This window comes from Harmonia axyridis, chromosome 2 (assembly GCF_914767665.1).
Source record: "Harmonia axyridis chromosome 2, icHarAxyr1.1, whole genome shotgun sequence".
Taxonomy (NCBI): domain Eukaryota; kingdom Metazoa; phylum Arthropoda; class Insecta; order Coleoptera; family Coccinellidae; genus Harmonia; species Harmonia axyridis.
In genome coordinates, this window is record NC_059502.1 from 1,134,012 (window position 1) to 1,148,491 (window position 14,480).

Below are 14,480 nucleotides of genomic sequence, written 5' to 3' on the forward strand. Positions count from 1 at the left end.
TATTCCTTTTTCGAGTCCCTTGGAATTTGTTATAATACAATGATAATCTCTTAGTTTTTTTTTGAGACATCGGAAAGATCAAGTTTTTTTGCAACAAAAACATTTTAGGCCTTACATTTAATTATTATATCTAACGATCACATAACATTTTACAAATTCTTAATTAACTACGATATGTACATTAATGAGTAACTAGTGATATTCGATGAACTACATTGATGCCCATTTGGCACTTTTTTGACTAGTTCTTATGATCTTTCAATCTTTAAATTCGTTTATTTATTGTGTTGGTCTTCCGAAAAAATATACAATATATTTCAAATACTTCTTTCTATCGATGTTCTTCGAAAACCATCAATCAGAGCTTCAACAACTTTTCATCTTGTATTCTTTTTCTCCTTAAAAAAAATTCTGTTTGGTTTCTTGCAGGTTCACAGTAAAAACTAACAATAATAAAATTCCACTTTATTCACAGAATAAATAATATTTACATAAATTCATCCATCAAGTTTGAAGAATGCGTAATTTTCCTTTATTTATTTATTACGTTGTATATCTTTTGCAATATCGTTGTTGATCTAGGCCGAGATTTCTGGTTATTTGAAAAATAACCAGAAAAAAGAATACAGGAATTACACCCTTCTTTTAGGAGGGTGTTATGTTGACTTGTAAGTTGTTAACTTGATTCTACTTTTTGTATTCTCTGTTAACATTTTATTTTGTCATAGTAACACTCTCAATTTCTTCTAATGGAAACTTTGCTGTTTGAAATGATAACTAAAGTTATAACAAATAACTTTGTCTGAGAACAAGAAGGTTTCGTAATTATTGAGGTTCTGATTATGAAATCACAAAAATCGCTATATACAAGATGATTTTCAGAACATGGCTCTCTAAGAGGAGAGAAAACATCGTTCAAATTCATTCGTCTCTAAAACTAATATTGCTGAGCTCTGACAATCGGGAATACTGCCATTTTCATTTTCTCTCCCATCCCGAGTTGTACATCCACGAAGATTCGTCCCTTGTTTTGCTCCAGGTTGATTCTACGCCGTTTTCCTGCAAAAAAAATTATATGAGCAAAATATCCCAGTTATATTGAATAATTACAAGGACCTGAAGGTGTTCATCAAGGTTCAGTGAAAGTTCCCAATTTTTTATATTCATTTTGTGATATTTGCTGGAAATTGGACACTGGACAAAAAATAATGAGACTACACACGCTGAAAATTAAAATAATGGTATTTCTCTATTTCAGTATCGTAATGAGTTCATTACAGTTCTAAAAACAGTGCTGTAATGAACTCATTACAGCATTATTTTCAGTTATATTTTTTGTTTTGTGGTTGTCTCTACTGCCTTTCAATCCAATCAAATTTCAACAAACGTCAATAATTGTCAACATAATGTATAATTTGGATATAGTGAAATGATTTGCAGCATTATTCGCAATTTCTATTGATCCTGGTGGTGGTAAATCGATTTCGTCAGACATTATTCATGAATTTCATGCGTAATTTTAAATTATTTGAGAATTCGAAACGTACGATTCAAATTAAAATTCCGTAATCTGTCAATTTTCGTAACAGTCACACCAACTGTCAAGATACAATACAAAAGTCACTAGGATATAAAATCCAAATTTTTCATTGGATTTCGACAACATTTCACAAAGCTTGACTGAAATAGAGAAAATATCGTCTAATACTCGTTGCAGAAGGCAATTCCAACACTCTTGAGTTCGAAAACGAGCGACGAAGGAGCGAAAATTTCTCATTCGTGTTGGAATAGGAACCCATTCAGCAACTTGTTTTAGAATATACTATTGTCAAGTTTTCTTTTGTATTTGTATATTTGTATTTTTGTGTCTTAAAAAATTTTTCGCATATCTTGTATGTTTCCAAAAAAGAGGTATATTTACTTTTTGTCTTGTTAAGATCACACGTTATTAGGTGTACAAATACAAAATCACTGTTTTACTTCGAGTATTTTATTGTGAAAGATGATGTCTGTGCCAATGCTCCACAATCGATTCAAGTCCTCAAATATGGAACTCGTGAAGTTATCGAGAATATATGAGACAACAAATGTGCGAATTGATCAAGGAAAATTTCATGATTTCAGTATTTGCACACCTCATAACGCATACGAGGCCTTTTTTCGCAATTTTCGAGGAAAATTGATAGAAAGTCGGTAGGTACGTGTCTGCAATTTTGTGTTACCTACCCTATAGCCATTTTGAGTGCTTCTATCATCTAAATTATGTAAAGCTTGATTATTTACCCCGAATTGTGGATGACTCATGCCCGTAGAGCTGAGGTAATCCATGTTAGAGTAATAAGCAGGGTAATTGTTGTAACCGTTGGCAGAACTGTTCGATGGATTTAGCATTGGTGCCTGTGAGGACGAGCCCCAAGATCTGTGTTGCTCCAATGTGAAGCTGTCGATCGAGGCGGGTGACCAGATACTGCCACCATTCGTAGAGTTGATATACATCGATGATGATATCTGAAAAAAAATAAAAATAATCAGCTTAGGTATATGTCTAAGATTATCAATAGTTATTTGAAAAAATTCTGAATCTATGGTTTTCAATTAATCTCTATGCTTAATGTCAAACTGACATCTGATAAGATTCTCTGAAAATCTATGCTCATCAATTTTAAGGTTAGATGTCAAAGTATAATCATCGAAAATGTAAAAATCATGCTTGAGCATAGAATTTGGCTAGTTCTGGAGTTCTCTTCTTAATCAATCGAGAATTAAAAAAAAATAATAATAAAGTTTGAAAGTAACTAATTACCGAAGGTGAGTTTGTTGCTGCCGTTGTTACAGGTATTTCAGACTTGACGTAAGCTGTAGGACTTCCTCTAAGATGTGACGCAGGATGTATAACAGGCGATCCTGCAGAAGATCTGAAAATAAATTTATTTTTATTCATTTGTGAACCATAGAATATTCTTGTAGATTCTCATTAAAGAACATGTTGCTTAATTAATTCTTAATTGAATGTTCTTACCCTGTACTGTTGTTATTTGACACTGGAGTTGTTGCTGGCTTTGTTACAATATTAGTAGTTGGTTTACTTTTGAGCCTTGTTGTTGTTTTTTCTGTAGGCTGTTGTTGGGTGTGTTGCTTCTGCTGCTGTCTACATTTTGCTCTCCTATTCTTAAACCAAACCTGTAAATTGAATTAATACATTCAATTAATCGATCCTAATGTATTCTACTTAGAGAAAACCAATATTAATAGTTTCCAAAAAGTAGATAATGTTTACTTGTACGGTTGTTATGTCTTTGATCAGCCAACGTGAGTCTTCAATGGATTATTGTTCATGTGGGAGGTCCCACAATTTAAAGTTATTTGGCCACAGAACCAAAAAAGTATTCAAAATATATACCCTCTCAAGTTGATTTCTTTGGGCCTATTCAGCACTCGCAACACATTCATTCAATTTTTGTACTCCAAATCCCATCAAAAGCTCGAATTCTATTTTCATAGTTTCTTCCCGAAGAAATTTCCGTTTGTCTCCCATTAAATAAAACACGTTCTTAACCATCATTAGCGGACACAAAGGAACAAACGGAGTCAAACGTGTGGCAACAATAAAATAGCTCAGACCTTCAACAATACGCAAATAACGGATGAAAGAGAATTACAACAATGTAAGTTGTAATAAATCAGTTAAGGGCTTCGAGTTCTGCAACGGATCCCGACAAGGGCAGCCTGATTAGCCCTCCGATCTTATTCTAAGGCACGTAGCACCCACCCCCTTTGTTTGTTAAGTTTCCCTTTCGAAAATTAGCCTTTTGGATATTCATTTTCCATAATGAGCGTTGGAAGTCGAGTCAACATAGAGGAGGCGCGAAGGCGTGCCTAAGCGCTGAATATCAATTGAACCACAGAATTATAATAGGTACTTAAGTCACGCATTGGCGTAGACATAGAGTAATAAACATATTACTCTGAGGGCGTAGATTATTATTAAATATTTTTTCTTTACACGATTTCAGATTCATTATAGAGAATAATTAACCAAAAGGCTATGGACACGGCAAGGTATAGAAATCGATACGTTGTCGCGTGATTCTCAAGTGACGCTGTTACAAAACGAAGCCTTTGAAATGCTTGAAACGAGAGCAAACGCAATTGCACTTATTACTTTACAAGCATGAGGTTTCTGTTCTTCGTCAATATCGAGTTAGGAAGCGTTTCTCGTGAATTTAAGCTTTCAAATTCTTATACAGTAAAAACACACGATAAAAATTCATGCAATTTGATTATGACACAAAGATACGTAGAATATTCTATGCATCTCAGTAGTGGTAAAATCTCCGCCTTTTTATTTTTTCAAGTGGATCAAAATTTATTTGATGAAGAATTTTAAAGGAAATCAGTAGTTACCTGAACTCGAGACTCTGGTAAATTTATCTTGAGTGCTACTTCTTCCCTCATGAAAATATCTGGATATCTCGTTTTGGCGAATAGAGTTTCCAGAACGTCAAGTTGTGCTCTTGTGAATGTTGTTCTTTCCCTACGTTGCTTTCGTTGGTTTCCTATAAAAAAAACATTTTGAATATACTTAAAAAAAAGTGTTTCCGCCCGGGATCGAACCGGGGACCTTCCGCGTGTTAGGCGGATGTGATAACCACTACACCACGGAAACTTGTTGTTAAGCAAAGTGAAACATTTGGGTTATGACATTGTATGTTATTACATACAATGTCATTATTCGAATGCTTCACGAATGACTAAATTTCAGAAAGAGGTACCAATTAGCAAATTCATAGATGTTAGAATTGAACTGAACACGTTATATTGTAAAGGGTGTTTTTTTAGAGCTATAGAACTTTAAATTGCAATAAAACAACGATGGATTATTCGATTGACATGAATTTTATTTATCCGCAAGATAATCTTGTGGCATTACATTTTAAATATGATTTCTGGCATATGACCGCCACGGCTGGCTCGGATGTAGTCCAATCTGGACGTCGAATTTTCGATGACTTTTTCCAACATTTCTGGTCGTATATCGGCAATAACACGGCGTATGTTGTCTTCCAAATGGTCAAGGGTTTGTGGCTTATCCGCATAGACCAATGACTTTACATAGCCCCACAGAAAGTAGTCTAGCGTTATTAAATCACAACATCTTGGAGGCCAATTCACAGGTCCAAAACGTGAAATTAGGCGGTCACCAAACGTGTCTTTCAATAAATCGATTGTGGCACGAGCTGTGTGACATGTTGCGCAGTCTTGTTGGAACCACAGCTCCTTTTGTTTGTTGACGTAGCCATTCAACCAGAAGTGCGCTTCATCGCTAATGGACGTAGTGCGCGATACGTATTCCGCACAGAACCATTTTTTTCGAAATAAAATTGCACTATTTGCAAGAGTTGTTCAGGCGTGAGTCTATTGATGAATTGCCAAACCAAACTGAGAATAAATCACTTGACAGCTGTTAAATCGGTCGCCATCTTGAACAGAAATGACAACTTAAAGTTATATACCTCGAAAAAAAACACCCTTTATATTGGCATTTGTAATTGATTTCTTTCGGTCTAGGGTAGCGCTGTTTATAATTTGTGAACTAGAAATAGCATTCAAATTTAAATTCCTGGATTGAAAAATTGATTAGGATAAAGGTTGACTAAACTTTCAAAAAATGTTCAGGTGGTTATTCAATTAGATGTATGATTTATCATTACCCCCATATTTACATTGATCATACTGAGACCAAGTGTTCTTGTAATTTTGTTCTTCAGGAGGATAACCTGGATTATATTGCATTGAATTACCTCCTGGATATCCCATGGACGAATGAAGAGAATCCACTGGTATCCCATGCAAACCTAGGCCCGGAACGGAATAAGGAGCAGTTTTCAGGTACGCCATCCCAGCGGTACCACCTCCACAGGTACCTCCAAAGCCAGGAAAGGTTAATTCGCTCTCTGGGTTGCATCTGGAATAATGAGAATAACTAAATTAGCCATAATTTTTTGCTCATTCGTAAAAAGAAGGTAAAAAATATCAAGATTGGGTCAAAACGCAAAAAAAAACAAAATAAGAAAAGTTTAGATCCTCTTCAAAACATTTTAATTTATATCCATCAACATTAGAAATCTTTTGAAAACCTAAATATGTACTTATTAGAGAGCCACCTTGGACACCAACTATTCGTACAATCACACAACATTATGATTGAAACAAACTCTAATAAAAAGAATTCATCGTCAATTTTCAAACAAATATCAGTTTGATATAAACATTCACATGTCAATACAAATCTTAATACACAAGTTAAAACATCTGTGATATCATTTTACACAGAATTCTACAAGAAAAGTCAATATAGAAGCAAATCCAGCAGATGGCATTTCGAATCAATTTAAATCGGTACTGATGACAAAAATCTATACAAATAGATGCTTAATTTAATGGAGATCAGGAGATCGCAGAAATGTGTATACTTAAATAAATACACTGCGCAAAAAAATTTAGCACATTCTGAAAATCTCAATTTTAATGAAACTTAACTCTACATTGACTTTATAACTTATTTTTTATGTTCTCTCGGGAAGGTTTTGAACGAAACAAGACACATTAAATGGAAGAAAAATTCAGGATTTCACCGAATCTTATGTGAAAGAAGAGAAATAACAATTTTCAAAATACTGGAATGCTGATAAGTGATTTAATACTTGGTATTTCCACCCCTTGCGTTAATTACAGCTCGGCAACGACGGTTCATACTCAAAATGAGTGATCTTAACATGTTCTGATCTAATCCTTCCCAGATTTCTCTGAGTTGGATTCCCAAGTCATTAAGAGTAGCTGGATGATTTTCTGAACTTCTCAGCCTTCTATTGTGGTTGTCCCAAACCTGCTCAATCGGATTGAGATCTGGACTTCTTGCTGGCCATTCCATTCGAGAGACTTCAACCTCTTCAAGGTACTCCTGAACGTTGCGCGCATGATGGGGTCTGTCATTATCTTTCATAAAAATGAAATTTTCACCAATGTATGGGGCAAATGGCACTACATGCTCTTCAAGAATGCTCCTTATATACCTATCAGCATTCATAGCTCCATTATCAACGACCTCTAGGTCTGTGCGAGCAGTCAAAGATATTCCACCCCATACCATAATCGATCCTCCCCCGAAACCAGTAGTATTCAGGAAATTGCACTGATCATATTTTTCATGTGGACGTCTGTATACAAGGGAACGTCGATCACAATGGTAGAGGCAGAATCTAGAGTCATCTGTGAAGAAAACTCTTTCCCAATCAGCCTCTTCCCAATGGATATGCTCTCTCGCAAAATCCAAACGCGCCCATCGATGGGCTGGGGTAAGAGCTGGGCCTCTTGCCGCGACACGAGGCCTTAAATCATATTCTCTGAGGCGATTTCTTATTGTTTGAGTGCTAATTTGCACACCATGAGTTTGCTCAAGCAGATTTTGAAGGAGGCGAGCGGTTGCAAACCGTTGTCTCAACGAAGAAACTCTCAAATAACGTTCTTGAATGGCAGTTGTTACCCGTGGTCTACCCTGTCCTGGTCTTCGGACATTCATACCTGTCTCCCTGAATCGCTGCAACATTCTGGACACACTTGTATGGGAAACTCCAAACCTTCTGCAATTCTTGTGTATGTCCACCCTTCTTCTTGCACCGCTTGGGCACATTCCTCTTGGGTCAAATTGCGTGTTTCGCGTTGCATAGCGATCGACTGTAGAAAATCAAACGAAAGAAAAACTTTTGATCACTAGAACTGATCGAGAACAACTGATTTCAGAATGGAGCCAATACATTCAAAATCTGATAATCTCATCTTGTTTTATTCCTGCTGGGAAAAAGCATCTGTATTGAAGAAAAACGTTGAAAGTGGATAACATATGCATGCATTATTTTGATAAAAATAATTATCATTGAGAACACCTTCAGTTGTAGAATAAATTTGAGATTTCCATAATGTGCGTTAATTTTTTTGCGCAGTGTATATTCCTATTTAGGCATTTTCTCTGGAGCGATTTTAGCAAATTTTTTTTCTATCACTTTTGATCATATCTCTCTGTCCGGGAAACGCACGCTCAAAAACATAAAGAAATAAGGATTCATTCAATTTCAGCATATAGCGTTTTAAGTGATCCGTGAAAATATAACAGCATTGGCAATCTAGGAGTGGTTTAATTACATCCAAGTACTTCGTAATAATAAATGAATTATTTTACAGTTATTGATATCTCCTAGTCAACTTTACTACTATCGTTGGAGTAATTATTATAAAATCATATGAATACATAGTAGCAATCAATTGATTCTATACCAACTTTAGAATGTTAGTAGGTTATAAATTTCAATTCAATCTCTTTCATTTGATTTGCATCAATTGACGACCATTGATAAATATAAAATTTTTCTGATAATTATTGCCCAACTAATGAATTCCGGCAAATTGAAACAACCGATAGCCTTGAAAAATACAGTATAGACATATTAAAGTATACAACTTAAAGAAGGACTCTACTAATAACCATGTGGTTGAACAATAGCTAATCATTGCTTGTGAAAATAATATCCATTGGGTTTATTTCATGAAGATAATTTATTTCGAATAAAATGCCAACTTATTATTCGACCTATTTCATTTAGTGTTGTAAAACTAACATGCGTACATATCATTTTCTATTTATTGCTTTGTTGTGAATTTTCTTAATTTATTTTTCATTTGGTGTTGGTAGTTCGCAGTAGTAGTATGTGACCAGTTGTTCTTAATTTTTGGAAATTCGATTAGAGATGTTTTAAGGAATCAAATTGAAGCAGTTGTTTCGAATGAGGTGAAATTTACATGAAAGTAATGAAATTACTTTCATACCAAACCAATTGATTAAAATGACCGTTAGACGTGGTAAAAGGTTTTCCAATGAGATATTTTATTTTTATAAGGGATGTTTTTTTTAGAGGTATATAACTTTAAGTTGGCATTACTGTTCAAGATGGCGACCGATTTAACAGCTGTCAAGTGATTTACTCGCAGTTTGGTTTGGCAATTCATCATGAATAGACTCACTCACGCCTGAACAACGCTTGAAAATAGTGCAATTTCATTTCGAAAATAATGGTTTTGTGCGGAATACGTATCACGCACTACGTCCATTTTATTTTGTTTAGCGATGAAGCGCACTTCTGGTTCGATGGCTACGTCAACAAACAAAACTGCCGCATTTAGAGTGAAGCCTATCCTCAAGTGTATGTTGAAACACCATTACATCCAGAAAAACTGACTGTTTGGTGCGCTTTATGGGCTGGTGGAATCATTGGTCCGTACTTCCTCAAAAACGATGATGGCCAGAATGTTACAGTCAATAGTGATCGGTATAGAGCCATGATTACTAACTTTTTCATTTCTGAATTGAACAACCATGATGTCCAGGAGCTGTGGTTCCAACAAGACGGTGCAACATGTCACACAGCTCGTGTCACAATCGATTTATTGAAAGACACGTTTGGTGACCGCCTAATTTCACGTTTTGGACCTGTGAATTGGCCTTGTGATTTTACACCGCTAGACTACTTTCTGTGGGGCTATGTAAAGTCATTGGTCTATGAGGATAAGTCACAAACCCTTGACCATTTGGAAGACAACATTCGCCGTGTTATTGTCGATATATGGCCACAAATGTTGGAAAAGGTCATCGAAAATTGGACGTCCAGATGGGGCTACATCCGAGCCAGCCGTGGCGGTCATATGCCAGAAATCATATTTAAAATGTAACGCCACAAGATTATCTTGCGGATAAATGAAATTCATGTTAATCGAATAATCCATCGTTGTTTTATTGCAATTTAAAGTTCTATAGCTCTAAAAAAAACACCCTTTACTACACTAGTGACTTGTAAAATTAAATATTTGATTGAAAATTTAAAACAAAACTTGTATACGAATTCATAATTGGATTTTTTGGAATGAGATATATGGCCGGTTAAAATTGGCAAGCATTATGCAATTATTGATATTCAACGATCAAATCCGCTTGATCAAGAAATCAATTTTCTTTGAGTGCTTTCAGATGGGCGAAACCAATAGCTTCAGATAAACACAATACCTAGCCCAAGAACAATCTTTCAAAATGCATTTTCGAACAAATTTAAGGCAGTAATAATCGTACTACTTTCACCGTGAAATGAACTAGGGTCATAAAATCTGTACCAGCCCATTTAAGCCTTATATCGCCCAAGAAGTCAATATTCTTATTTCAGGAACAGAAAATGATCAAAGTCCTACTCCTGTCCTCTCTGTTACTACACTATTCACTGCAGTCTGTTGTAAGTATCTTTTTTGTACAATATTTTTGAGTGAGTATCACTTCATGGTGCATTTCATTTTTAAAAAAAAAACCTTTTAGAAAAAAGTCCTAGGAACAGCGACTGAGTATGTTAAGTATCTATATCATGGAATTTTATTTCTAAATAACTAAAATTTTTCAAATAGAAAGTTTCATATATCAAAATCAAGTGGTCAGACTTTTCAGACGCAGCTGAATGAAAAATATCCTCTTGTTCTTCACACATTATTTTAAACATTTCCATGAAAAAAATTGCCATTTTTTTTTCTTTCAGTTGCAGTTAGGCAGACATGGAAAGTTGGGGGTGAATTTTATGGGGTTCAAAGCCGGCTTGGATTTTGCAAATGGGGGCTTGAAGTCTTACGCTGAAACACCATTTGGTCAGAAAGCTACAGCTGGTTTCCAAAGAAATACTGGTCTTTTTGCTGGAGCCGATTCTGGAGTTAAAAACTACTTTGCTATGGCTGGACTTGGCGGAAAGACAGTTGGAGCGTTCGGTTAATAATTTGAATTTTTCTTGACAAATACAAAAGAGCTGTTACACATCTTTGTAGAGTTATTATAATTATGAAAATTCATTTTGAAAGCTTTCTCTTGGAGGTATACCAAAAATCTAACAAAGACATATTTCGGTTCAGAGCTTATGGAGCAAATAGTTTGCTATACTGCATTGTCGTTCTTGTTTTAGAACTCATTCCAAGATCCAAGTTATCATATTTAAAAAAAAATTTCTGAGTTTAATGGGAAATTATTCCCCAATTGGATTTTGGGTGTTTTTCATCACAAAAATGGAATAACGAAAAAATTATTAAGTTTAAATTATTTAGGCACCAATAAACCATAATATCAGTGATATAAAATTCCAAAATAGCTCATGACAACGGTGTAAATGAGCATCATTAAATATCTATAAGATGTCTAGGAATACTTGTGTTAAAGACATTTTAGGCGACGTAAACTAGAGATTGGCCAAACTTCCTTGTCCTTGTGTAGATGGCGTATAAATAATTGGAAATCTCTATGGAAATGACAGCAAAATTTGATTTGGGCGTCATAAGAAACGATATGGAAATAAATGAAGTTTGACCAATCTTGTAAGAATTGAAGAGAAGATCGTCCGTCATATCTCCAATTTTTGTTAAGAATGAGCTCTCACACCATTATTTCCAGACTAAAATTCAGTTTATGTGGCTCTATGGATTATATTTTGAGATGAAAATTTGGTGATTTTGAAACGTTAGATTTTTAACATGGATAAAAGTGTAGAATCAAAATGATTCATGAAAGATGAAACTGTGTGGATCATTTACGTCATGTTTCAATAGAAAATGAGTTACATACTTAGGAGAAAACATAATTATATATTTTTTTGAGAACATATATCAACAGATTTTCTTTCAGGGAATCCTGTTTCACCATACGAACGAATCACAGCAGACTGGGGATGATATATCGAAGGATTTCTAATGAATTCATGGAAAAATTCAAAATAGACATATTGTTGTATGTAATAATTTCTTAGTTATTGTTATAATAGGGTATTGTAGGTGTATAACAACTATTTTATCATTAATTGTAAAGAACATAGGTCTTTCATGTTAAAGGTTAACTAAACCATTTTCAATATGCAAATTAAAGAATCAACTTTGTAGAATACCTACTCATTTTATTCTATAAATCATGTCTGATTTGGAATTGGAACATATTTATGTTTTTCAATAAATGGTGTAATTAACCAAACTATTATAGGGTGTTCCTAAATTGGAGTTACAAACAGATTGTTGGGATCATTTTAAGGAAAAAAAGTCCCATGAACATGAACATGGGCCCGCAAACTCAAAAAATATGTAGATTATTCCTATTGGAAAATTCTTTATGACGGGTGTTTTTTTTCGAGGTATATAACTTTAAGTTGGCATTACTGTTCAAGATGGCGATCGATTCAACAGCTGTCAAGTGATTTATTCTCAGTTTGGTTTTTTCAATTCATCACAAATAGACTCACGCCTGAACAACGCTTGCAAATAGTGAAATTTTATTTCGAAAATAATGGTTCTGTGCGGAATACGTATTGCGCACTACATCCATTTCATTTTGTTTAGCGATGAAGCGCACTTCTGGTTGAATGACTACGTCAACAAACAAAACTGCCGCATTTGGAGTGAAGCTAATCCTCAAGTGTATGTCGAAACACCGTTACATCCAGAAAAACTGACTGTTTGGTGCGCTTTATGGGCTGGTGGAATCATTGGTCCGTACTTCTTCAAAAACGATGATGGCCAGAACGTTACAGTCAATGGTGATCGGTATAGAGCCATGATTACTAACTTTTTCATTCCTGAATTGAACAACCATGATGTCCAGGAGCTGTGGTTCCAACAAAACGGCGCAACATGTTACGCAGCTCGTGCCACAATCGATTTATTGAAAGACACGTTTGGTGACCGACTAATTTCACGTTTTGGACCTGTGAGTTGGCCTCCAAGATCTTGTGATTTTACACCGCTAGACTACTTTCTGTAGGGCTATGTAAAGTCTATGCGGATAAGCCACAAACCCTTGACCATTTGGAAGACAACATTCGCCGTGTTATTGCCGATATACGGCCACAAATGTTGAAAAAACTCATCGAAAATTGGACGTCCAGATTGGACTACTTCCGAGCCAGCCTTGGCGGTCATATGCCAGAAATCATATTTAAAATGTAATGCCACAAGATTATCTTGCGGATAAATAAAATTCATGTCAATCGAATAATCCATCGTTGTTTTATTGCTATTTAAAGTTCTATAGCTCTAAAAAAAAACACCCTTCAAATAGACATTTCAGATTACTTTCGGCAGTATTATTCGTAAATTTGTGAGACAAATTCTTCAATTTTTTTCCACCCTCCCAACACTTAGCTCAGCTTGTGAGATCCAATAGCCATGATAAAAAAAACATCGAAATTTTCTCCCCTAAATATTGCCACCACCGTTTTGCATCCTCAATCAACAAAATATAATCGAAGATCAACGTGCTGTCCATTACCTAACCAAAACTAAAGCACGTGCTTTCACTCCCGTTCTCCCCATTTGCACCACCTCTGTTACGGGGGTGATAACACCCCCTCCCTCACTTTCAGGGACTAATGCAAATCCTTTACGATACGCGCAATTATTATGATAAGGGTGGCTGGCTTAAAGAAACAAACGAGCAGCCAATTTCTGCTACCCCCGGAGCATCGTGTAGACACCTGGTGCTAGGGGGTGATTATCCCTTATGCTGGCGATAAGACACATGGGTATTACGTCTCTATTCATTAGTTGTTTTTGATGGATGATTAGTTACAACTTTTTTTTTGTTCACACATATAATGCTGGAAAATATTGGAAAAAAATTCATAAAGAAGTTAAACACTTTTCTTCCACAAAAATCATAATCTACCTGTGCAAATTCTGCAAATAACTCTGGTATCAGCATCATAGATACTCGTAGTTTCTCTCGTGAGAGCTTTATGCACAGTAATAATTGTAGTTTTCCTAAATTTTAGTTATATGTTGACTTTTAAATTTGAATATGACAACTAAACTTCTAATTTGTTTAATCAACATTTGTACGTATTCTTGTTACAAACGTTGTAATTTTTGAAAAATGACTTGTATGAAATTTTTATACACAATTTAGTCAATCGAATCGCAAAATGGTGAATGCGCCATCAATAAAAATTCTATTGTTCAATATTGATAAGAGGGAATGTTTGAATTCAATTAAAAAGTTTTATTTTCTAATAATACAGAGTGTTATTGAATGAATGAGAAACACTTCAAGGGGTGATTCTGCATGAAATTATGCATGAAATAATGACAATTTGCTATATGTATAACTTTAGTTCGCAAATGTTTCGTATTCCGAGGCATCATCAGTATAAGCGGAGATATAAATGTTTTTTGATATCGCCATTTTTCCAAATTTCGCTTATAACTCGAAAACAAAAGAAGGTGGCCAAAAATGAATACTATCCTTGTTAGTTTCTCAGAAAAAGAGAACGAGAATTGGGAATTAGATTTTGTCTATCTCATCTGGTTTAAAAGTTGTAGTGCTAAAACATCGAAATTTGCCCACCCTGTACATACTGAGTAGTCAAGGG

The 14,480-nt window shown here is 35.0% G+C and overlaps 2 protein-coding genes and 1 non-coding gene across 14 annotated transcripts in view; 1 reads left to right on the forward strand and 2 right to left on the reverse strand.

Annotated features, from left to right (window-relative positions):
• Positions 1-25: 25 nt before the first annotated feature.
• Positions 26-14,480, reverse strand: part of LOC123672629 (homeobox protein otx5-B-like) — a 30,768-nt gene continuing 16,313 nt past the window's right edge. For 2 of the 11 annotated variants that reach the window (XM_045606805.1, XM_045606806.1), the window contains exons 3-8: positions 5,712-5,983; positions 4,405-4,556; positions 3,020-3,180; positions 2,804-2,915; positions 2,227-2,508; positions 26-1,059 (exon numbers count right to left, since the gene is read on the reverse strand). In XM_045606805.1, coding sequence (XP_045462761.1) covers positions 979-1,059; positions 2,227-2,508; positions 2,804-2,915; positions 3,020-3,180; positions 4,405-4,556; positions 5,712-5,983 — 1,060 coding nt within the window. In that variant the 3' untranslated portion in view covers positions 26-978. Of the gene's footprint in view, positions 1,060-2,226; positions 2,509-2,803; positions 2,916-3,019; positions 3,181-4,404; positions 4,557-5,711; positions 5,984-6,149; positions 6,309-14,480 lie in introns of those variants that run through there. The other 9 variants (XM_045606808.1, XM_045606809.1, XM_045606811.1 and 6 more) reach the window with 8 other exon arrangements.
• On the reverse strand, positions 4,594-4,666 carry Trnav-aac. The gene has a single exon. It is a non-coding gene; the product is annotated as a tRNA-Val (tRNA).
• On the forward strand, positions 8,699-12,007 carry LOC123672632. Of its 2 annotated transcripts, none has more exons than XM_045606817.1 (4): positions 8,699-8,842; positions 10,266-10,331; positions 10,626-10,848; positions 11,753-12,007. In XM_045606817.1, exons 2-4 carry the CDS (start codon positions 10,275-10,277, stop codon positions 11,797-11,799), a joined length of 327 nt encoding a protein of 108 aa, XP_045462773.1. In that variant the 5' UTR covers positions 8,699-8,842; positions 10,266-10,274; the 3' UTR covers positions 11,800-12,007. The 2 variants fall into 2 exon arrangements, with proteins under 2 accessions (XP_045462773.1, XP_045462772.1); XM_045606816.1 differs by having other exon boundaries at positions 8,839-8,859.

What these genes read in the sequence shown, in the direction of transcription:
- LOC123672632 (XM_045606816.1), top strand. An exon ending in ACTATTCACTGCAGTCTGTT is followed by an intron (nt 10,332 to 10,625) that starts GTAAGTATCTTT and finishes TTTTTCTTTCAG; the next exon opens with TTGCAGTTAGGCAGACATGG. An exon ending in AAAGACAGTTGGAGCGTTCG is followed by an intron (nt 10,849 to 11,752) that starts GTTAATAATTTG and finishes ATTTTCTTTCAG; the next exon opens with GGAATCCTGTTTCACCATAC.